Source organism: Antedon mediterranea, chromosome 3 (genome assembly GCF_964355755.1).
Source record: "Antedon mediterranea chromosome 3, ecAntMedi1.1, whole genome shotgun sequence".
Classification (NCBI taxonomy): domain Eukaryota; kingdom Metazoa; phylum Echinodermata; class Crinoidea; order Comatulida; family Antedonidae; genus Antedon; species Antedon mediterranea.
This window is the reverse complement of record NC_092672.1, coordinates 32,410,492-32,436,756: the sequence shown is the minus strand read 5'-3', so window position 1 is coordinate 32,436,756 and position 26,265 is coordinate 32,410,492. Positions and strand designations below refer to the sequence as shown.

Genomic DNA, 26,265 nt, shown 5'->3' with positions numbered 1-26,265 from the left:
ATACAACAAGCGAGCTGACTGGATCATTCAACGTGAATAGCTAGCGCTAGGAACAACGTTGTACGGATTGACTTTCAAACCTAATGTTTTTGGCCAGTTAGCAAGTATTTTGACTGAAAATGGATCACATCCAGTCAATGCCATATAATTCTGCTATCGACAAAGTTCTTCAAAATTATCAAAATGTTGCTTTGTCCACTTTACAAGGACCAAATATAAATTCGCAACCACGTTGGGTTTACGAGCGAGTTAAGCTCATGGAAGAAGAATCGTCGGCGGTGGAGAATACGATGAAATGCAAAGATGGTCTGCAGTTGTTGAGCCAGCCTCCTTTGAAAACGGTGCCTGTTCTTCCCCCATCATTGACGGGGAATGAACAAGTGGATAAATATGTGGAAGTTATGGATCCTATTATTCATGAATCTCCTTTCCCGATTCAACAAATGCCAGTTCTTACACCGATAGACAATTCGCGAAGTGAAAAATGTGAAACTATTTTGGAGAATGAACGGATTGCATGTTTTATTGTCGGCGGAGAAAAACGTCTTTGTCTGCCTGAAATTTTGAACAGTGTTCTTCGAGATTATAGCCTGCGACAGATAAACTTAGTTTGTGATGAATTGTACATTTATTGTTCGCGATGTAGCCCAGAACAGTTGGAGATTTTAAAGGTAACTGGTATTCTCCCTTTTAGTGCTCCATCATGTGGATTGATTACCAAAACTGATGCAGAGAGATTATGTAACACATTACTGTACTATTCTGAAAAACAAGTATACTACGGGTCTGATGCAAAGAAACGAAAAGGCCAAATGGAAAACACAATAAGCGTTTATCACGAATGCTTCGGGAAATGTAAGGGAGCATATTTCCCCGAGATGTACAACCACCCGGACGCACCGTGCATTGAATGTTTCGAGTGCATGAATGTGTATCCTCCGCAGAAGTTTATCGTTCATTCCCATGGTGGAAAGGAAAATCACACTTGTCATTGGGGTTTCGATTCTGCGAATTGGCGAAGCTACTTGATGTTATCAAATTCTGTCGCCCATGAGAAAAAATACCAAGATTTACTTGAAGAAATGAAAGGACGTTTTGATTTCAGGAGCAGATACAAAAGAAAACCGGTAAGTTATGGACGTTAAGACCATTTCAACCACTCCCGAATTTAAAAAGTAATGGGATGTTTTTGTAAAAGTGTAATTTGTGAGATGTGTGTCAATCTCAACAAGTGAAAGTAAACTTGCATCGTATTCTACTACGTATAATTACACCGGTAGTTTTCCTTCTTTCTGCTCATTACTACAATTGTCCCCATAGTATTAGTAAATAAGGTTCGAACTCTGCACGAAAATACTGAGTATAATGGAAAGTATGAAATCCAGTCTAGCCAAAAAAAACAAACATTCCTAATGATTTTGTAACCGCTGTACTGTAATGTACCGTAATCGTTTTTTTGTTATTTTAAGGCTACACTATTGTGCTACTCACTGAATGAAATTAGATCATTCCATTGTATTATACAGTATTAAAATTGTCCATTTTTTTCTGGTGACCAGTCTACAGTGATACTGTATAATTAATGAGAATATAAGTATTCTGGTTTTGTTTAATATATATAAAAATCCATCCGTCTAGTTATTCAAGGACAGATTTTATACAGAGAACACTTGTCCAATTTGAATTATGGAAAAGTGATGAGCTTAAAAATGCTATTATCAATGTCTCAATACAGTACACACTGTACATTTGAACTTTAAATAACATTTGAATTATTATTATTCACTGTAAGTTACTTAAAGTAAGCCAAATCTGTATTATAGAACTACTGTATGCATACTGTGTACTAACATAAAATTACTGGTAATCAAATAAAAATGGTTACCGTACTGTAGATGCAGTGCGCAAATTTTTTTTTTTTAAACGTTGCTTTTTAAATTTGGTCCCTGAAATCTAATAAGGAGGCGGGGAATTGTACGTAACAGTACTGTAATTTGTAAAGGTTTTTTTTTATTGGAACAAGTTCACAACGGGACTGATGAACTGATTCGATAAGAAGCCATGCGTACAGTCAGTCTGATTTGCCTAATCTCCAGACAAGTCTCTCAGGTGACAATCTGAACAGGAATTTAGAATCTGATATCAGCAGGGGTTTGTTCCGTGATTGTCACTTCATGGTGTGCGCATCGACAAGTCAAAATCTGTTTCATTTTTGGTGAAAGTCCTTAAGACAGGAAACACTGCTAGGAGGTCCTCTAAAGTCCCTAATGATAGAGAGTCATTCAATTCTTTGCAGACTACAGTATGATTGTGAAAATTGTTGTGTTTTTTTTTACTATTACAATATTTAGAAAATATTTTACAATTTTATTTCATATTTTAAAGCATAAATTTTGATACAATACAATAAATTGATAACTTCTGTAGAATTTATATATATAATTTTTATATATATATCTATAAAAAAAATGTTGATAATTTAATTTACCATTTTCAATAATAATATAGATTAGCAAATTGAGCAAAAGAACTTAATTTTACTGTTCATTGAAACTTTATGATAAATGATCGTTGACAGTAAAACAAAACCGCATATTATAGTAATTCGTTTTGGCTCTGGCAAGCTACAAGCCAACTTTGAAGTTGCACTTACAAAGTGAAAAACAAATTAGTAACTGTGTTAAAAACATGAGACGCATTTAATTCAGAGACTGAATTCTGTGCCGAAGTTGAAAGGTTAATATTTTCAATATGAAGATGCTATTTAACAAAAGTGAAACATATTCATCACATTCATAAACTTAAAATAAATTTAGACCCTTGAGGTTGTAATATTAAACAGTACAGAATGTACACTAAATCACAAGTCTATGTGGAGGAGAGTACAAATAATTAGATTTTTAACCTTTGATTTGCTTTTTTTCACTATTCTAATGATTAATAACGCTTTGATTGAATCAATCGAGCTTGCTGTTTTCAGTAAAGGCGTCGGATACCTAATTTCCCATAATCATTATGTCTTCATCCATGTCTCGTGTAGCTGTACTTGTAGGAATATGTCTAGACAAAAAAAAATAATTTCTGTTATTTACTTCCTTGATAACTGTATGTACATGACACTTAAGAGTATGATATTTATTTTTTTTATATTAATATTATAAGATGAAATCCCGTGTCCCAATTTATAGTGTTCCCACCAAATACTTCCAGTATGGTTGGTATTTCCAGTACAATTTTCCCAAATAATCCTTATGGATTGAATTTCCTAAATTGTCATTACAATTCCCAAATTTCTAAGTATGGTATTCCCGAATTTGCAGTATATAATTCCCAATTTTCTATCGGTTTCCCCAAATTTACAGTGTATTCCCAATTTTCCCAAATTATACTTAAACTATATTTCTATTTCTATGCTGTTGTAATAAAAATTCAGACCAAAACATAAATGGCCTTATATTTACAATATCTGATTACAGAATTTGTTAAGTTAGTTACCTAAAAAAATTCTAGTTTGAAATTACGTAATTATAATCTGTTTGTCACAGAGGCATTGGGTAATGGCCATGGGCATTCTGGCGTCTAGACCCAACTGGTTATTGAACTTTGTGTATTATTGATTTGACCCGCTCCATAGACGGCCGTATGTCATTTACATTATTACACTTATCGATTGGTAGTGAAGTAGAGAGGCAACAAATTGTGTTAGCGGTGTTATTGATCTTTACAGCGTATACACAATATTTCCTCGCTGCATATCGAATGAACAGAAATAACAATCCCAAGCCGTATGTTTTTTGTGTTTTTGTGAGCCTGTCTCTCATTCAATTCAAAATGTCTACACTGTTTGATTTAGGTCATGGTCGCTGAACCGTAAAGCAGTGTACAATTGGTTGTGTCTGAACTTGCTAAGTCTTTTGTTTAGTCCTTTTTGTGTAAACTCTATTCACTCTACTATTAGACATTGGGAATACTATTGTAGACCAGTCTATAATAAAAACAAAAATGTCTACACAGTTCAGTAAACAGTAATATTCTTACTGTATAATAAGAGCCTCTATGTACAGTACACAACGCGCGCCACTATTTATTGGCAATCGGCCAAGTAAATGCTCTGACGATTACCAATTACGATCAGAATCAACTAGTCTACATGATAATCTATTGGTAGCCTTTAGTAGTTTTATGGTAGTTTAAATATGTTTGCTTTGAAATGGGGGACAAAGATACCACCAAAGATACAGTACCAGCGAGAATTACTGCCCAATTCGGACGCGGCAGACGCGGCATGAATACGTCCATGACGCGTCCACTTCGCGTCCATTATATCGACGCGTCTGACGTGATTTGACCTTAGACCAACGTCCTTTTTGTTTGAGCTAACCGGGAGCTAACCACGCCGGTGTTAACGTAAACAAAAGCTCCGCATTGTTACTGTACTACAGTTATATTCTGTACGATGTTTTCTCAACCCGTGAAAACCTGTATTAAACGAAATGTATTTTATACTACAGTAGTTAATAACATGCACAAAAAAACCTCTAAAAAACGAATTAATGAATAAGTGCGTATAGATACCAGTTCATTAGTACTACAGCTTACTATATGGGCAAGAAAGACTGATTTTTTGTGAGTAAAATTATTATCGGATGTCAAAAAACTTCTTTGGCACGCCGCCTAAAAAGAAACCGCTGAACGAGACTTGCGGGAAATGCAGTGTTGAAACCACGTGTGCCTGCCATGCAGTAAAACCACGTGATAGCATATTTACCAAACTCGAACAATCGGCGACTAGACCCGAGTGTGTGAAAATATGTTGCTTTCGCTGTCCGAGCGAAGCAATGAATTGTGAGTATCGAATGTCAAAAAACTTCTTTGGCACGCCGCCTAAAAAGAAACCGCCGAACGGGACTTGCGGGAAATGTAGTGCTGAAACCACGTGTGCCTGCCATGCATGCAGTAAAACCACGTGATAGCATATTTACCTAACTCGACCGTTCGGCGACCCGAGTGTGTGAAAAATAGTTTGCTTTCGCTGTCCGAGCGAAGCAATGAATTTTATATACTAATTAAAAAATCGACACATTGTAATGGACAAAAATGGTGCAGTACATGTAGTTTTGTAACACTATAAATATCCTCAACCTATTTTTATTCATTATATTAAATTCTAGCACCCGCCCTTGGCTTTTTTGTTTTAAATCGCTTTTGTACCAAGCCTTAATGCCTTTGTGTTGTTCCGTGTCCTATTGTCTTTTTCTATTCAGTGTATCAAATTCTAACACCCGCCCTTGTTTTTTTGTACCAATTTTGGGGTCTAAGCATAGAGATATTATAGTGACAATTTTGGGGTCTAAGCATAGAGATATTATAGTGAACTTCACTATAATATCTCTATGCTTAGACCCCAAAATTGGTACAAAATAACATTAACTACAAAAATATTATTACAGTCATTATTACAATTATACAAACACTGTAATCTTAACATGATCAGAGAGGAACATCATTATAGCGTAAAAAAAATATTTCTTAATATTTATAAGCAAAGCGTACACAGAATGCCTAGTGTTGTACTGTACGTCATCACAGGGTCATCAACCCGCTTTTCAGCAGCGGTAGAACATGGTTGCAATATTGCTGGGATCCAATGGAGTAGAAAAATATCACGTGCTCTTTGTTGCGCGCTATGACGACCATGGAGATATAAATTGACAGTGTACAGTACATACTGTAGGCTACATGATTTTGTTGAGCCTTCTTCCACAGTTTTAACTCATCATATGACATTTAAATATAACTTATTTCTCTATGATCATATCAATAATTCAACATGAAATAGAGGCCTCGTTATTAAAAAAATATTCTTCCATAAAATGATTCATATGAACAAAATATACTGTATCATGACGATGATTATTGATCGAGTACGCTAGGCCGATCTCAGGCGGTGGTGTACGTGCTAGACAGTGAACCGGCCGGCTAGATCCCACGGCGGGCTAGCGATGGATATAGACACAGTTTCGCACGAAACTGGCTTTTTGGACGAATTATTCGGCAGATAAAAATAAACACAACACACACAAGTCGTAGGCTAACTTTATTTATTTTTTAATCATATTGTTTGTATTGTGAAAGTATTTTATAAACAAACACCAATACAGCCGACCCTGCTCAACAGTCAGGCTTAGTTTTCCGATGTCATTTGAATATGAATACGGTCGCGAACAATAACAAAAACAGACTCAGGTAGCGAGGTCACGGCCCGCCCGACGAAGTGCGTCCAAATCATTGGTTTAGTTTATGAATGGACGCGTCGTGGACGCAAATTGGACGGACACTCGACGCGTCCGTCGCGTCCAAAAAGGGGCAGTAATTCTCGCTGGTACTGTATGGTAGTTAAATATTTGAACTCTAATGAATAGAATGAGAGAAAATAAATTCAATGATGAATAGAATTACAGAAAATTTAACTTGTAAAACCTTTTACAAAAAATCTACTTCATTGATTTCATTCATTTATAGGAAAAAAAAATCTAAGAATAATGGTGTACAAATGGAATTAGTGAAAATTAAAACTTGTAAAAACTTTTATAAAAAATTGTATTTAAAATTTACAACTTTATTGATAGTAATTAGTATACTTATTATTTTTAGAAAAATGAATTAAAAAAACTACATAAAAATTAAATGGCTTTAATATTCAATAAATTGTGAATTTTGCGGTACACCACATGTAGTTATAAAAAGAACTGTTGAGCTTTTTGATTTTTTTTATCGTCCTCAATATTGGGAAAGGTGTAAAAAGAATGGTGGCGTACAGTATAAAGTTTACAATAATCCAAAAAGGTCATTGGCCCTAACACACAGTACACATAATTACATTATTTGTTAAATTAATCATCATATTTGAATAGTAATGATGAAATAAAATTAATCTGTCTCGTCGGCTTGTAATGTCCTTACATGGAAATAAAAAAAAGTTAACAGTTCCATACTGACCACAAAGATCAGGACACTACAATAAATTGATAACTGAATGCTAATTCCATAATGCTCAAACCAGAAGATAGCTGTGGTTATTTTACCAGCAGAAACATTAGTATAGGATCTGTTGTGTATACATACAGACTAAACATAGAATTACCTCTAGGATGTTTTAGTAAACAATACTGCATTGTTAGTTGTCTGCCTTTGTCTAGACCAGGTATATGACAATGCTATATATTCACCAAGCTACAAATTGCATAAGGGGATATTGTCACTCTCTTTTAGAAACAAGACTGTCTGTCGCCAATACAGTGTCGCATCGTGACATTTATTCTAGAAATTACGGTATTTTATTATTTGCTTTTTCCTGTTTATTGTTCTTGATGAATGGTTGTGGGTTTTAATATTTCATAATGATCAAATAGCATACTTTGTTTTCAAAGCCTATTTTAATGATTTCTTTGGTAAAATGACTAGACAGATTAACTGAATTAGTTAGTGAAATCCACAAAGAATGTATTATTGGGTAATACTGTAATATCATAATGATGATGTGGTTAGACTATTGAGTTATTATAGATTGGCTAGAGAGTTAACTATTGCATAGCCAAGTGATGACAACAATGTTAGGGAAGTTCTTTTATAAAATTGTTGAATCACTTTTTTAACTGTGATAACATTGGAATATATAATGGAACAAGAGTTTCTCAATGGAAAAGGTTATTCTAAAATGATTCAAGTATTTTATCTATTATTCATTATGGTTTCTTGTTGTACAATACTATTATTAATTAATACCATAAATTTACATATTATTATTATTACTGTAGATTTACAGTTTGTGTTTTTGGATTAATTATAAGAATTTCCTGGCAATTTGTAAAAAGTACAAATAGCCTAAAGTTCAGACAAAACAAGTCTACTGTTTAGCATTAATTTCCTTGAAGTGTAGGTCAAATTTAAGGTCGATTTCTCTGAATTGTCTGTCCTGCAATGGTCAGCATTCTCTAGCCATATGGCGTCTAGTCTACAAAGAATGTTCCATATTTCAATATTCTGGTGGCACTCATGTGGGTCACATGAAACATAAGTGTAGGCTTACTGCTAAGTACCTACTGTAGCTTATTCTCTGTCAACTTGCCAGAAATAACTTACGTACTATATTAATTATTTAAAAATGTAGTTTTTTTAAGCTTATAAAACACATTCCATGTTTCATGCTTAGTGTACTTGGATAATCAGCAATAATTCTAGTTGAAAAGCAGAAACTTAAAAAGTAAAAAAATCATTGAATGTCACAGTCTATCCATAAATGGTGCAATAAATCCGTGGACGACGCCCTTAAGTGTGAGCATTGCCATCACCAAATATTTACCTCATTTTAGTTCCAATGGCATTGTCCGTAATCTATACAGAGTACCGTATATTTCGGTGTATAAGTCGCACCTGTGTATAAGACGCACCCCCTAACTGAGAGTAAAATATCGGTATTTTTTAAATCGTCGGTGTATAAGACGCACCTTATATTTCATCAAAACAATGTTTTTTTAAATTGTAATCAATATAATTGTAATAATATATTTTGTTATATCTGCAACGGCGTCCTTTATTTAGGTTTTTTCTTACCTAGGCTCGGCCGCGCCCAGCCTCAACAGCCGCAACATCGAGTGCATGACCGTGTGTGTAACATGTACGTGTGGGCTAGCCTCGCTCGATCATTTCGAGAGGGCGCACGTTTTCACGGACAATCTTATTCGATTAGTATCTATGTATGTATCCGAGAATTGAAGCGTGTACGCTAGGTCCATGCTATAATCACCTGTACCTGGAGAATATACTAGTCGAATACCGTACACCATGTGGCCGCCAAGAGGGCTTGCGCTGGGGGTACGGCGATCGTGTTTATAACTACTGTATAAATAAATACTATGTACGTAAACGTTTACAAATGAAATTTTATCGCCATAATGAACAAATCTTTATCATATTTAGTATAACATCATGCTAAAATGCCTTGAAAACTAGGCAGAAGCAGGTTGCCGTTACGTTAGTTAGTTACTGTAGCTAGGCCTAGCCTACTCAGGCCTAGCAAACGAGGTGACGATAGCCTAGGCCTATATGTACAATCTGTGTGGTGAGAGGCATTTATGTTCGGTGTATAAGACGCACCCTTAATTTAGAGGTCAAATTTGCGTGTCAAAAGTGCGACTTATACACCGAAATATACGGTATGTATTTTTCACTGTTGAATAAAAAAAGATGAATGTGTTTAAAACAACAAGCCAAATAGAAGTATGTCAGGAAACAGACTCATGTGTCTTTACTGTACCCCCCCCCTCCCCCCTGGTTTTATTAAAGATTTCTTCATAAAGTTTTATATTACAAAAACAAAAATCTTGAAATTCATAATATCTCTATTGAATCAATATATTGACCCTTTCTGTTTATGTGTTATATTAATATTATCTGAAGTACTTGCCCAGTCATTTTGTGCTTGCTATTGCCGATAATAAACGTGATAAAGCAGACATGTGACCAGGTTCAAATTGTATGTAAATACTGTGGCGACCCTCGTAAGATAACATTTTTGACAACTGATCAGTTTTTGTAATTGCTGCATGTCGGTGTGATTCTCTAAACCTCTATCCAAACTTAATGTGACAAAAAAATGTGAGGTGTCCATATGGACATGATGATGTCATATCACTACATATTTGGGAATATCACTACCATATTTGGGCACACCACACTTTTTTTGTCAAACTTTTTTGATAGTGTAGATAGTGCTTTATAGTTATACTGTAGCCTCTACTATTGTGATCCCTAAAAATATAAGATTACTTCTGGCTAGTACAGTATCCATTAGCAGTTGATCCCTATACGGAAAATGCTAATGATAAAAAAACTGTCATGTTCTTGAAGACAACATGTGTAGACAATCTTTAATCTAAACTAATATATTTTTTTTCCTAATAAATTGAGTAAATGGTGCATACAGCTGTCTGGATAATGGGTGCGGTTTTTAAAAAATGTAGTGTTTAAACAGTACTGTACACACATGTTGTTGTGTAGTAGTGTGATATAAAATTTGCATTATTAAAATGCATTTCGCTGGTCAAGGTCGTTTGTTTTTCATCATTTATAGATGAATATTCATCAACAACGATTTATAATAATGTATGTTCTATTCGCCATTACTTTATAGTAAAAACCTTTTTTTACTCACATGTAACATTAATTGGCTTTGAACTCATCAGGATCTGTTTCGATAGTCATCATGAACAAGATTATTTTAAAGATGTATTGTGATCTTGAAAAAGACATAAAAAAAATTTGTTTTCTCTAATATGCCGTTTTGATGTCACATGATACTGTAGTTACAGTATTAACTTTGCCAACAATTGGATAAAAAAAAATTGTCTGTCAGGCAAGGTTTTTGTGTGTGGTGGACAATATATCTTTATTGTTAATACCTTAAAATTAATATAAAATGACATTCTTAAATTGAGTAATTTATTTTCCTATTTTATTAGATAAAAACCCACAAACCATTATTTATTATGTTAACTAGTTGGTTGAATTCTCACTGGTGTAGTCAGATCTAAACTTGGTAACCACAAGAAGCATTGTGATTGGTCAATTCCAAGGCGTGTCTACTATTTACTAAAGTACTCTGTATTGTGGAACAGTTGGTGTTGACATGTAATTTTTGTAATATCCTACAAAACATGACAATAGAACTAGAAAAAAATATATAAATTAGTAAAAATTAATTTTATTCAAATACAATGTCATAATGGCATTTATTTTTAAATATATTGAAATCTTAAAATAAAAATCTAAAGTACAGAATGTTGAAATCTACAGTACTTAAACTCGCTGGAATAAAACATGTTTTCTTGCGGATATAAAATACAAGATCAACGATATCCTATCTGAATTCACTTATAACGCAATGCATGCCGAAGTGATAGAATCCACGATTTTTAAATCCGTTATCAGAGATACGGTTGACTGCTCTACCGCGATCAGAGTGCAGAAGACTTTAGTTTAATCATACTGGAGTACAGTATATAGGACGATGGATTTGACCCCCACGACCATGAGGGATGAACTAGGATAAAGATAGGTCTGACCTGGCCTAGTTCCACCTTTCTTTCACATTGTAGAAAATCAAAATTTAAAACTTATTGACGAAAAAAATATATTATGCTTTGAAGATGGGCATTTGTATCTCATGTGTTAATATCATTACAGTATTTATAGTGTTATTGAAGTTTGTTTGTTTATTAATTCTTTTCCACACACATCAATATACATTTTACTTAAATATTTAGATATTAAAAAAAGGATGATGAGAGTGGAAGGTGACCAAATAAGTCACCTTCGTTAATCATCAGAACGGTATTTAGTTTAGAGAAAAATTAACACTTAAATAATAATTACAGATAAATATACGAAAATGATTATACAAATGAAGCGTTCAAGTTAGAAACCATTAATTGTAACAGGAGTCGATCGATCAGAAGTAAAAAAAAAAGTTATTATTTATTGACAGGTTCTCGAAATTTCCCCGGTTTTACTTTTACTGTATGTCAAATTTTCAACAATACAGTATTAAATGTTACAATAATATTCTTTTGCATTTGTGTTTTAAAATGTTAAAGAAAAAAATGAAACATACACGGCGTGTAGTTTTTGCCTAACATTTATTAAATATTACAAACACATTCAACAATATATTAAAAAATATTATATAATAAAATTGAAGGTTAGAAGATGATGGCTACATCACCTTATCTACTGAAACAGACATAGTAGTACGTGTACCTCTGTAATGAGCCGAATGATTGGTTAATATTAAATACTGAATGTCAAAACATAATCTGTATGTACTTTAGCCTTCGATAACCTTAATAATAGTCAATTTTATTTCAACATTATTCATTGCGTTATTAAATATTTTTTTCATGGTCATACAGTACTGTAGTTTAAAAATGATATTTTCTGCAGTACAATATCTTGGGTAAATGGCCACTAAAAATCCTCTTGAACAATAAATGCCCTGGGCCGTTCATTCGAATAAAATATGGTAATTATAGTATTATACAGTAGTTCCCGATTTAATTCATTAATATTAGACGCTTCCTGCCTGTTGTAAGATTACGAAGGAGTTTTCATTATATTTCTGATTAACGCCCAAAATAAGCATACTTTAATATTCTACCCAGTTAAAAGCATTGTGCCAGCCAGTACAGCAAACGTTAGACTCCATAATATCGAACAGTAAGTGCTCAACTTGTCATGTGACCTGAGTAATTGGCCTGCCATGAGATTATGACTGAGACTGATTAATTTTGCGGCGTCGTCGTGTCTGTGTTGTCTGGTTAATGATAGTGCCGAGGCTTTGCTTCACTGCTGGTAGCATGTAGACGAGCATGGCTGCTTCAGAGATGGCCCCAACTTTCATCTAGAGCTGAGCATTATCATATGCTATCTCAACTGATTAGACTATAGCTGACATCTGAATTCAGCATATCTCCTGAATTTAATATGCTGTAATGGCAGTGTAATATAATAATATGTATAATTTATAAATATTTCATAAAGAAAAGCAATTTATTAAGTAACATGATTGAAAGATTATTTCATCCATTTAGAATTATAAGAAATACTATATAAGTTACAATAAAAGTAATAATAGTTTTTTTTTTTATTGGGTCACTCGGGAACACCATTGTTAAACAAGGATATCAAACCTCATGTCAAAGAAACTGAGTGAAATAAATTAATACAGTAGGGCATGTTATTTTAAATAAAATTTGGCCAAATTGATGACTCAAGTTTTTAGCTTTTGTAACATCAAATTTTAAATATAAATTTTCCTAAAAAGCAATGTGTTTGTTGGAATAGCTAGCTGGCAAATAAATAGGTAAAAAAATGTAATTTAAAGAGATACTGTATTAACAAAAAAATTGTGGATGTTATCATTGTAATGAAAAGTATATGTACAACTGTACCACAATACAAAGCAAGTTATGCACTTAAAAATTTGCCCAAAATAATGAAATGGATTTTTTTTTAAATAATAGAATTTTTGTTATTGATTCTTATGAATATTACAGTTAAAAAAATATAGCCAATTATCAGACAGTTCATTAGACTTTGTTGACACAATGTTCAGATATCGATTTTTGTAGCATGTGATTTTAAGCAGATAAAAACCAGACAGTACATACTGTACATACCCAATGAATTTGGAAATCACCCAAAACATGGAATTAAAAAGGTGTCCTGATCCTTATTATCAACACTGTTGACATTTGGTGTGATATTAGGCACTTTTGGATTTCACTAAGCCTTTGTTGCTGCCGTGAAAGTTGAAAAGTTCAACTGTAAAAATTAAATAATTGAGAATTCATATTTGAGTTTTTAAAATAAATTTAATTTTAAAGAAATATTTGTTACTGAAGTATCAAATGTACAACATTTATTTATTAAATATATTTATTTATTACTGTACATACATTGCTTGATATTAGATACAGTAGCAACTGTGGAAAAAAAAAGGGTGTGCCGAGAATAGAGGTTGGCTGTAGTGTAAAAAATATAGTTTCACAGGAAATTAGGGATGTTCCTTAATAGGGGTGTCCCAAAACAAGGGGCTCTTTTGTATTTTTCTATTTGAAGGACCAGGGCGCCTTGTTTTGGTAGATCTAGCTGTATTGCATTTTTTCCTGTTCGAAAGAAAAGTATTAATTGAAGTTTCTTCTTGACCTCTAGTCTATTTCTGTCTGGTCAATTAAACAATTGAATGTAGTGGTCAGACATACAGTACTGTACCCTTGGACATTACAGACAACCTTGTATGCAATACTTAAGTGAATGGTCCAAGTGTGTCAGCCATTACTGGACATTACACAAGCACTAGCCTGTTGATAAGGTGATTTGTAATGTCAACCAGCAGACTGTACAGATTAAACAATAGAGTGAATGGTCAGTGAGAATGGTCAAGCATAGTTCATCTGTTCTCTGAGACCAGCTAATCCTATGTTTATAATGGTGTTGATAAACCAGTACTCTCAATGGAATTGCACGAACACGATGAATAGCGCCATGTTCAATTACACAAGGGTGTGTCTACAACTGACCGCGTGCAAGACCAACGACCAATCAGGAAGTTTGATTACAAAATTAAATGATTCAAGGCTAGATAAGGGAAGGAAGAATATTAAATGGAGAATTTTAAGCTACATTGCATAAAACTCTGTCTGCACTATCAAACTTTATGTGACAAAAAAAATCTGTCCATATATGGTCATGATGACATTATATCACAACCATATTTGGCCATTGCTACCATATTTGGGCACATGACATTACTCGATCAACATCATACCAGCAACTTGTCTATCTCTCTTCCTATAAATATTTACGTTATGCTTATATTTACAAATAGTCTTGTTTTTTTATTATTATAGTCGAGATAACCTTAAAAACATGCTGTTTTCTGTTTGATTTTGTCCCTGTAACATATTTACTTTATTACTTTGAGAAAAAAATATTAACTTAAAATCGATTTGAGTTATCCTATATTAGTTATAACACAATGTGGGAGGATGTATGTATGATTTATCATATTGTACTAATCAGGCTAAAATATTATGCAATGGAATATTAATACTCAAAATTATTTGTGCGTGCCATACTTGTAGCGTTGGCCATAATAATTTGCAGTATTATCAATCGATATCGAAATTTGGATTTTCTTATCATAGTGTAGTTTATTACGTATGCAAACTTGTGTTTAATTAGTGTGAAAACAACGATATGTGGTCATTTACATTTAGACTGACCGATTGACCCTTCCAACTGACCAATGACAATGCTTGCCCCCAAGGATGGTAGAAACAGACGTGAACATATAGTTTTCTAATTTAGTGAAGCGTGAAATGAAAAATTCTGAGCTGTAGTTGTTTTTTTTAGTGACAAATGTGTTGGTCAGTTAGTTTCATTGACCATTGAGTTTCCGGACAAAGACGTGTGTCTATTGCTAGATTAAGCTGCCTGTTCACTGATGATGATACTGAAGTGACCTTCTCTGTCGTGAATGATAAATAAAACCGTTGCCACATATTAAAGCATGGCGAACAAGAAGACTGATTATGTATAACAATTTTAAAGTCCTTTGTTGTAATTCAATTCAAGGGTGAGATGGGGAAGGAGGGATTATATTGTAGGAATGTTTAATTCACTTATTATAGGATGAGAAATATTAATCGTATTACAAACATACAATATTATAATTAAGGAAATCTATAGATACCATTCTAATACATTTGAAAATGTAAATTAACCATGAATGTTTTTGTTGTCGTTAGGAATCATTATTCTACTGCAGTTACTGCAGTACTTATAATGTATTGAGGTATTATAGTTTGTTTAAAAAAGAAACTCTAGTAAGTATACAGTATGATTACAAAAAGCCTTGCCATATAGTAAATGCATAAACACATTAAAGAAAAAGTACAGTACATTAACTGTGCCAGTAGAATAATTTTGGCTTTAGAAAAAGCAATTTGTTATATAAAAAAAAACCAATTAGCGAATTAATGAGGCATTTGAATAGTTATAATTAGCATATTCTGTGAATGATGTACTTTAATTAATTATATTTTAAGGTGTTAATTACACAACCAGCAAGTAATGAGTCATTAAAAGATTGTAATTAAATTGTCTGGCGCTTTTGTTGTCTGTCAAACTTGGATGATGTTAAGTGGCCTTCAAAAGTCTATTCTGAGTACTGTATTGTTTATTTTAATTTTTTTTTTCCCCGCAAACCAAACTATTAAATACTTACGATAATACCATGTTATAATATTGCACATGCTACCCATAGTATTGCTTATTCGGCTCTAGGCTTACAGTATTTGATATTATTCATAGTAACCAAATACCCTTTGGTCAAGCATTATGCCAAAGGTTCCTTATGTACATTGATAGAATAATTCAGGGTCAACGGTCAGTCTGTATGGACATTGGACATGGATTATTCCATTTTATATTATAGGGATTCATACATACCATTAGCATCATCAAAATTGTTGCACTATCCAAACAACTATCTAAATTTTATTTAGCAACAAGTAAAATAATGATAACTTCTAATAATAGAATATCTTTTATTGTAGTATAGGTTCCAACAATAGTTGTTCGCCCCTTTTGTATTTTATCTGAATGACCACTGTATGCATCACTGTGCCTTGATAATTTTCTTTCATTAAAAGAATGAATATCTTGTGTCCAAAATGAATGACCGCTGACCCATTGTTAAAACTCGCCGACCCACTGTTAGTTCAGTAATATTTCAGAAGATAGCATCACACTCCATTATTGATCTTTTTTGTATAACTAGATATTAGGTCTTGATTTAGCTACCGTGGAAATCTAATTCAATTCAAGCCTTGATTAAACGCTGGTCAAAGAAGATAAAATAAAGACCCAGTGGCTACAATATACACTTATTCAACAAAAATATGTTTGCTTTAGAGATAAATGCAATCAGAAGTTTTGATACAATTTTGATTAGTATTCAGATGAGAAAGATTATTTATTGTAATGTCGAGTAGACTAGCAGTAGAGAGTTTTGCCAATTGGACAGTTACTTCATTCTTTTAGTCTTAGTACTTCTACCATTTTTTTTTTATTACTTTAAGCAATACAATGCCCTTCATCATCAAAGATTGTCCATTCTTCGTTTGCTGATACAGTCTCTTTCTCTAGTCGAAGACAACAAATACTTGGTTTTCTGTTCAGAATAGGTTGAATGTACTTGCTTTATTCACAAGAACAAGCTTCCTCTTTTTTATTATCAAAGATGTTCCATTCTTTCCTTAGACAATCTCTTTCTTGACTTCACAGACATCATACAATTCACCTATACAGTACAGTACAATACTTGGTCTATCAAGTTAAATGTAAGACTTTTAAAGTACAGTAAAGCACAAATACTCAATTGTCCAATCTGAATAGGTCAAAATGTGACTTGTTAAAGAGATAAGTTGAATCTCCAATTAGTTTCAACATGAAACCTTACCAGACAAGACAACAATAGAGATTGATTTAATCCTTTTTAATCCTGGTCAGTTTAATGTGTTTAATTTCTTTTGTTGTTCTAAGTCTAGACATTAATATCAGACTATGGTATTCCCTTGAATTTAGATTTAAGTTCAATGTTTTTATACCCATGATAGAAAAATGCTTTACCAGATTCCAAAGTTCTTTCTTTGGTTGTGGGTACTAAAGTACATGTAAATGTCTTCTGTACATACTTTATGAAGCCTACTATTGACATTAAAAAGTAGAAAATCGTACCAAATCTGTTTTTGGGAAGTTTCTACTTTCTGAAAGGTTGTTCTGAGAGGAGATCTGTTAGAGTTGGTTCTGTTTTTCTGATACAGTTTGTTCCTACAGAATTTTTTCTGGGATTGTTTTATTCTGAGATTGTTTCTTTCAACAGAGTTTTATTCTGATAGTTTTTTTCTGATAGAGTTTGTTCTTGTAAAGTTTTTCTAATAGAGCTTGTTCTTACAGAATTTGTTCTGGGATTATTTTGTTCTGAGATTGTTTTTTTCAATTGAGTTTTGTTCTGATACTAATAGTTTTTTCTGACAGAGTTTGTTCTTACAGAATTAGTTCTGGGATTGTTTCTTCTCAGATTGTTTCTTTCGACAGTTTTTTCTGACAGAGTTGACTGAGAATCTGTAATATGGATTTAACAGAACAGTATTGATAGGATGTGATTAGCATAGTCCTTGTTTTCAAGTAATAACTTCCAACTTATTGCTTTCATTGGAATCAATCCAAACTTGCTTTCCTCTTAAAAACCACAAATCACACCTGATTTCCCTGAGAACTTTTAAGTTCAGGTTTGAAAACATTAAAATACTATTTTTAACCAGCAATTGGAATCTTTCAAATGTTTTAGTCCAAAAGGTGAGAGCCTGTCGATAAATCAAGATTGTGCAAAGGCCCTGGGATAAAAGACAACTTTAGCTGTTGGTGAGGTTAGGTTAAGTTCATGCCCAGGTACTTTGTCTGTTCCATTCAACTTTACCAGGGAACAACCAACTGCTGCTTGTTTCTGTTTTTCAGTTGTTTGTACACTAGCCAAAACTGCATGGTACCTAGCAAGGATGTCTTGTATATTATAATATTTTGAAACTAAAATTGTGCATGTCCTCTGTAGGGCCTACCATTTTGACCATGTTTTATTAGTTAAGTAGGATACAGTATCTACTGTTTGCTAACCTTTGACCTTCCCCCAAATTAAATTTCCAAACACTAAATAATTTAATTTTAAAATAATGTAGTAAATGTTTATATTTATATTATTTCTTTTTAAATGGTTTTCTTTTTATTTAAAATATTATTATTATTATTATTAACTAGAAAAAAAGAAAAATCTTTTTTCCCAATAAGCCACGTTGTATTCATAGTGTAGCAATTAACTATATTTGCCCCAGATCCATTGAAAAGGTTTAGTTTTTAACACCTTCATTGTCACACGATAATGAATGTCCAGTAAACCGCTGGACATTGACAATAATTACTACAATCAACTTGTCTAGAGTAAATGAACGCTTTCCATATGTTCGTTTTCCATTTTGCATATGAAGAGAATTTGTGTACATAGGCGTCATAAAGCCTTTTGTCGAACATGCATTTTGCTTAACCACACCAATCGAGTGGACTGGTCAATATCCTTGGTCAATATCGTGGCATTGGAACTACAGGGTGGTATTGTTGGCGGCATTGTAAAGGAAAGATCGATAGTAATACATGATAGTGTCTGGCAAAGCGCTTTCAGCTTTTGCTTGACAAATATAAATAGGAAGAGAATTTTACGATTGTTGTTAATTTGTTGCTGTTTATTAGGCTCAGTATCATGCGTTTGAGTTGATAAGTACATTTAACAATACGATTATAATTTATTTGTAATATTACAATTTAAATTATTATATTAAAAAAGTAGTAAAATAATATTTTGTCTATATTGTAAAGAAATATAATTTATTAAAATTATATTTTATTACTTTAGAATAGATAAAAAAAAATAAACAAAGTCTAATACTTTAGGCCCTACTATGGTTCTATTCTAGTATGTCTTTGAAGATCAATTTTAAATTTACTGTTTAGTTTTATTATTTTTTTTGTAAATTATGATAGTACTGTACCATAATTCATGTGAACATTATTTTATTGACTGTTTCCTGGATAATATTTTTCCCTCTTTCCAAGGTAGTTTGAGAAAAATAACGAAATTTATTTTGTTACATAATAATTCTTGTGGCAATTCACACTGCAGAGGGAGGTATGCCTATTGGTGTAATAGCCAACTTCCTGACCGGACTATAAACATAATAAGGGTCATTGACTGGTATGGTGTTTATGTTTTCTGGTATTGGTGTAATCGACCAATCAGAAAGGCTCCTATCAGTGGACCTTCCAGGGTAGGGGTTTGTGGATGAAGGTCATTGGAGGAGTGGCTTAGAGTTAGCTGTTATACAATTGTAAGATAAGAACACATCCAAACATTGCAAAAAATGTATGTATGTATATTGAACTTACAATACAGTATATTACATTTCACTTGTTAATTATACTATAGTATTTTTAGGTAGCCCACCCTCTATGGATAATTGATCATAGTTGTTTTTATGAATCTCAAATTTAATATTCAGTCACCACTTTAGAAAGAGTAGGTTTCTTTTCATTTGAGTTTAAAAGCTTTGTTTATTCTTGTATTATCTAAACCTATTCTAATATAATGAATTATTTATTACATTTGTAATGGTAAAATATGAAATAATGGTATATTAACACTTTGACTGCCAGAGGTTTTTCCAGTTAGAAACTGCCACCGCCAGCGTTTTTAGCCCAATTCGATGTTTTTATTAAAGCTGATTGAAACTATGTATGTGATCTGATTTACATGTAATTTAGACTAAAATAATCAAAAAGATTTTAGCTTTACAATGGTACCAAGAACGATTTTAAAATCGCAATATGTAAATCGTAATAGTAAAATGAAAGTAACACCCACTTGTTTAGTTTTTCGTAGTTTCGCGCAAGAAAGTCGAGATATTCGCGATTTTGTGCAAGACATCACAATATGAAAATATCGCCCGGTGAGATCAACAAACAACGAAAAAGTTATCACTATCGAAATATGTATTACATTTTATAAATCATAAATCTTACATCAATGTTTCAACAAAATCCACATAGTAAAGACACCAGGCCTAGTTAACCAGGCCTAAATTTGGTCCGGAGCCGTTTTACGACTAGGCCTAGGCTAGCCTAGTACTACGTACTAGCCTAGCTAGTAAACTGATGATAATGTTCATACCATTTCTAAACAAGTTTGTTGCGTTAAACTCGGCCACTTACAGTGAAACACCAAAACAATTAGGGTATACATACAATAATAAAATTAAAGACTTCATATTGAAAATTCATCCATTATTTTTTATTCAGATAACAAACAAACATGTCAATCCACATAAACCTTTGTAATGCTTCGTCGGCATAGCTAGCGCGCGACCGATACACATTGCGCCAAACCATCGCTGTACGCGCTACTGTGATGCGCGGTGTATGTTATTTCGACAGGTACCATTTTGACAATCGTTCGTAACCAGATTAGTTACTTTCAAAAAGTAAAATATTTACGGTCCAGACCGAATATAGTGTCCATATTTATAGTATACACCAATAATTAACCTATCTACCGGATTTCGTAAAAAAACGCGAAAAACGAAGATCTTCGTGTTTGGCAGTCAAGCGTTGTGTTTCCAAAAACGAAGATCTTCGTGTTTGGCAGTCAAAGTGTTAATATACCATAGTGATAGTATGTAAGCACCTGGATTTGTCACAGGTACAGTATTGGTTGTTAAGCTTGTACGCCATATGTTTGTTATCTAAATGTACAGGGAGCAGAAAAGGTTTTAAATTTAGTAGAGATAGGTGATTCGGCTCGTTGAAGCTACCCTGAATGTGTTTCTCAAATATTAAGAACTACTGTATATCCGATGAGCAATCTAGGCTGGCTGGCACCTATCCGCCTATGCCCACCCTTTTTTATACCTAGATCTCTAAATGTTTAACACTCATCTCTAGCTATCTGCTCAAGCATTTGGTGCCTTTTAACTTCAATATTTGCACAATATAACACATATATAAACTAATAGTAACATAATAATATAGTTTGTTAATACATACAATTGCATACACAGTAAATACAATGAAAAGTAGTGGGGGGGGGGGGGAAAGATTCATTCCTTTGATCTAGCAGCAATAACTATGTTCTTTGATTTTATTTTGTGGTACTTTCTATTTTTGATGCCCCTCTATACAGTATTAACATGTTTCATTACAGAATTTCATTATGGTATACAACTTTTATATGGTGAACATGATTGAGATTTATGCCATACAATTTCCATTTTGTTAAGAAAAGAAGAAATTGCCAGTACGTGATAACTAATGGAATATATTATCATACTTTAAATGGAAGGCGATTAGATTAAAATATATTCTAGTGTGCCGCTCTCTATTTTCATAATTACTGTAATACAATGTATCATAGGCAAACTTGGTGACACAGTCTCTCATGTGTATCATCACATGTGATGCCTGTATCATGAAAGATTAGGTTTAAATGGTTAGGAATAGGAAAACTCTTGTTAAACAGCCAGCTTCATGTTGTGTGGTACCACAATCTTTTATGTTCACAATAAAAATGTGATTAATAACTTTGTTTAATGTACTCTCTGAAAACCCAAAGATTAACACATTTTAACAGATGGTAATGTTTACTGGGACATTAACACCAGCAGTTAGCTAGGCCCCTGGTTAGAGCACTCTGGTACCTGGATAGGAAGAGCCTGGCAGAGGCTCCAGTGATATTAATGCTGTTTGGCCCACTGCCAGTATTTCATCACTTTCCCTGCTTTTCAGCTTGAGATTAATATATTGTATTGTTATTGGAATGGTCAGTAACCTCTTAAATATGTACATTTGGCACATGGTCAGTTTCTACAGATTATTATTTTGATATAATATTAGGATAATAACCAAATAAGGATACATACAGGTTTTTAGTTTTCAAACTAGAAAAATGAATGTGTATTAAATAAAGTGTTCCATGTCTTGTTTGTATGCAGCAATGATAAATAAAAAATCAAACTTTTGTCAGTCCTGTTCTTATTTTATTGTATTTGTTCAACAGTCGATTGGTTTTTTAGTTCTAAAGATTCTTTATACAACTATTACAATATATTAATTCACATCAGTCATTCGCTCGGTGAAATGTGTGGTAAAGTTAGTCACATATCTTCATTTTCTTTGTCATTGTTGTATATTTTACAACTTATTGTTTGTTCCAATTGTCATTTTTCTTTCAAGGTCACCTTTTCCTTTGGAATTGATATGATAAATAGTTGATCTTTATTCTTATGTGACTTTTGTTTATTTTGGTGTATTGAATAACTGCATATTTCCTCAACAATCCTACGTTTATCCTTTAAATACAAAAATTAATTTGGCTATTAAAAGTCATTTAAATTATGGTTGCAGTATAGATAAAACTCTCCTAGTCCTATTACTGTTGAGTTGGCCATAATATTATAATGATAAAAAAAAACGTAACATATCCCGTTGTTTTATCCGGTTACCACACCGAATCCGGGCTTATTGTAGTACAAACATAGCTTCAATCAACAGCAATCTCTATAAAATGCTGCATGTTATCGTAAAAGTAAGGATGGATTAAAGACTTGTTTTTAATTTGAGGACGCATCATGTTTAGGATTCAAAATAAGCAAATCTGGAATATTAATCATTTTTGCTTCTGTCAAGATTATACTTATAGTCATGTTCTTCAGGAGATAAAATTTGGCCTAGAAGCATGTGCTGTTATCTTTTAATTTAAGTAGAGAAGACAAAATGCCTTTTTTAAAGATTGAAATAATGTGTAAATCAGTGCTAGAAATTGACTTTTTTTATTCACTATTATTAAACCATTGATAGCAAAATCAACGCAGCTAACAAGTAAGCATATTTTTTTTTGATACAATAATTAAATCTACAAAAAATTGCATTTTGAAAAATTGGCAGAAGCCTTTAAATACTTTACATTATTGGTAAGCATTTCTTGTATAAACTTATGATCTCAACTAGTTACAGAGAGGCCTACTGTACAACCCGACCAATATGCCTGTTTGTGAAATCAGACATAAAATAGGGGGTGGGATTATACCCGAGGATATACAGTATGGTAATGTTGAAATTAAAGTAAGAAATCTACTAGCAGAAATATCTACTAGTTAAAAACAATGTTGAATTTTGTAATTTATAAAGTTTTAACTGAAACTGTAAAACTGATATCATAAATAATAATGTGTTTTTACATTCTATTCATATATACTGTACCAGCATAATCAATCATGTACAATTAACTTTAAAATAAAGCCTTCAAGGTTAGTTTTGTCCTGTTAAAAAAAATGTTTGTACATGTGTGTATAAGTTTATTGTGAGTTTCATTGCACAAATACATAATAAAATAAGTTGTTTGTTCTAACAATATTTTTTATTACATAATAAATAAATTCACTTTTTCCATGTTCTAACTAGTATATACATTTAGTTTCTATTTATACTATAGCTGTTTTACATTTTAATAATAATAATAATAATAATAAATGAAAATTTATATAGCGCCGGTATCCTCCACCCATGTGGCGCTCATGGCGCTTTGTGCATTAACAACGTGCGAGAACATCAGCGAATAGCGACGTCTTTAGGTTGGTCTTGAAACTGTTTAGACTAGTTGAGCATTTAACTGTTGCTGGTAAGCTGTTCCATACACTTGCGGCCGCAACGTAAAAAGATCTCTGACCCCACTGATTTTTCGCTCTACGCTCTTGAAGAAGGTTTTGTGACAATGATCGTAGGCCTCTGCGGGATGATTCGTAATGATCCACAAGGACAGATAAATAAGCAGGAGCACTGTCATTTAGGATCTTGAATACAAACAACGCAAGTTTGTACTTAATACGTTGTTGAATTTTGTTAATAATAAGAGAGAGAGAGAGAAAAAAAAGAAAGTTATATTAATATCTGAAGTTAAAGAAACATCTTATGATATGAAAATGATGTTTTTAATTTTTTTTCTACTCAAACTACAACTTCATTCTGAGAATATTAAATTTAGATTTAAATTATTTCTAACCAAGTGGGAGACTATAAAATATTCATGGAATGTCAATACCTTGACCATTCAGTGTATGGTCACTTTTTACATAATTTTCTACATCAGTTGGATATACTGACCATTATAGATTTCTTTTCACAAGGTCGGGAAAACAGTACAGTTGACCCTTAGGTGACCATTACTAAAATATTATTTATGTACAGTAAGTAACCTAGGGGTATTTTTTTTCAGTGGCTATTTCATTCACATAGCTTAGGAATCTTTTGTACTTTTATAGGTGGCTTTTAAATCAGGGCATCGACCAGAGTGTATGTAGTAATATTGTGTTGATATTAAGAAAGACACTTTAAAGTTAAGTTAATCTATGCTTGAGTTAAACTGCCTTTGGCTTGAGGATATTATTAGATGAAAACTGCAGAATAGTTGGACAAAACTGCATAATGTATGTAAAATTAACTGTATAAGTTGTATTTGACTTTATCTGAAAGTTAATGTAATGTTAGGCCATGCAATTACAGGGAGTAAGATATAAAAAAAAGAAAAAACATGGAGCCACTTGGAACTACATGGAAAATATTCATTATTCATTCAATAAATTTATTATTTTTTATTTCATATGCATCTAAATTTATCGTGTTTATAAACTCATTTGAGACTTAGGGAGTGGAAATGAAAGACTCGTGAGTTACTATACAACCCTGGCACTAGGTCAGGATTGAACCCCGGCACTAGGTCAGGATTAAACCCCGGCACTAGGTCAGGATTGAACCCCAGACCTTGGGATTATAAAATGCAGTTCATATTTATAAAGGAATGATAAAAATATGAAATAAAGTGAAGAGAAAAAATATTATTTATCTATCATCACTATTGCTGCTACAGTACAGTATGTCCACAAATGTCTAAAAATAACAAAATATGATATTAATTTGTTTTGGGAATAGGAATTCATTTTAAGTTTAATAACATAAATTATGTTAGTGATGTGCAACCATGTAAATCCGCCATGATATTAAAGTTAAATCTCAAAGTAATTTGAATTTTAGTTATAAATTGATTTTAAATTTGTAATGGTAATTTTAAGGATTAGAAAATTGTGGCAAATAATTTCAGTTTTATTAAGGAGAAAAAATTACTATTTCTTTCTTATGTTAAGTGCTTTGTAGTTTGAGGTATGAATTGAACCCAATATTTTGTATCAAGGCCCAACGGTGCCATAAACTATACATGGCACCGTAGGGCCCTGATACTTTACAGAATGTTTAAAATTATACTTTACATTCTTCTTTTGTTTTGAGTCGTAACAAATTCTTGTTCTTTAATTTCAGGGAACGACGGATGAAAATGGAAACAAAAAACCACGATTACAAAATAAAGATATCAATGAACGAGAAGCAGTGGTGACATCGGCTTGGTCAGAGGGTCATTCACCTGGTCAAGTGGAAAGGCCGTCAGCATTCCGACCATGGTCGCCGTCTGAAATCAAAGCTCTTCTGCCAGACCAAGGAGCAGTACTGGTGCATGATGGGTAAGTTTTTTCCCCAAATTGCTTCTATCAAATAATTGTGTGTTGAATAAATTCCTTTCACTTCAGTAATACATAAAAAAAGTGACGGTATAATAATAACAAAATATGTTGATTGATTAAAGTTGATAATATATGTAATCTTTTTGTCTTAGACGTGGTGCTCCGAAATTTTTGAGTACTGGACCCCCTGTTCTCCTGAATCCGGAACGAGTTGTACCGGCCCACAATGCATCAGCCTCAAGGTGAGTTGAAAGTGATCATTTTATTTGCATCACCAACAGCTTAACATCCCATCAGAATAGTGAGGTAAAGAAAGTTGTGCTTATACAGTGACTCACCTTTTTACAGTAAAGCTTTGTCCACACTATCAAACTTTATGTGACAACAAAATGTGATGTGCCCATATATGGACCAGATGACAGCATCACTACCATATTTGAGAACACTTTTTTTTGTCAAACTAGTTTGATAGTGT

At 32.8% G+C, this 26,265-nt stretch overlaps 1 protein-coding gene across 1 annotated transcript in view; it reads left to right on the top strand.

Annotated features, from left to right (window-relative positions):
- LOC140045248 (uncharacterized) overlaps nucleotides 1–26,265 on the top strand; it is a 31,633-nt gene continuing 5,368 nt past the window's right edge. The window contains exons 1-3 of the mRNA XM_072090076.1: nucleotides 1–1,127; nucleotides 25,591–25,790; nucleotides 25,943–26,032. Coding sequence (XP_071946177.1) covers nucleotides 120–1,127; nucleotides 25,591–25,790; nucleotides 25,943–26,032 — 1,298 coding nt within the window. The 5' untranslated portion in view covers nucleotides 1–119. The remainder of the gene's footprint in view (nucleotides 1,128–25,590; nucleotides 25,791–25,942; nucleotides 26,033–26,265) is intronic.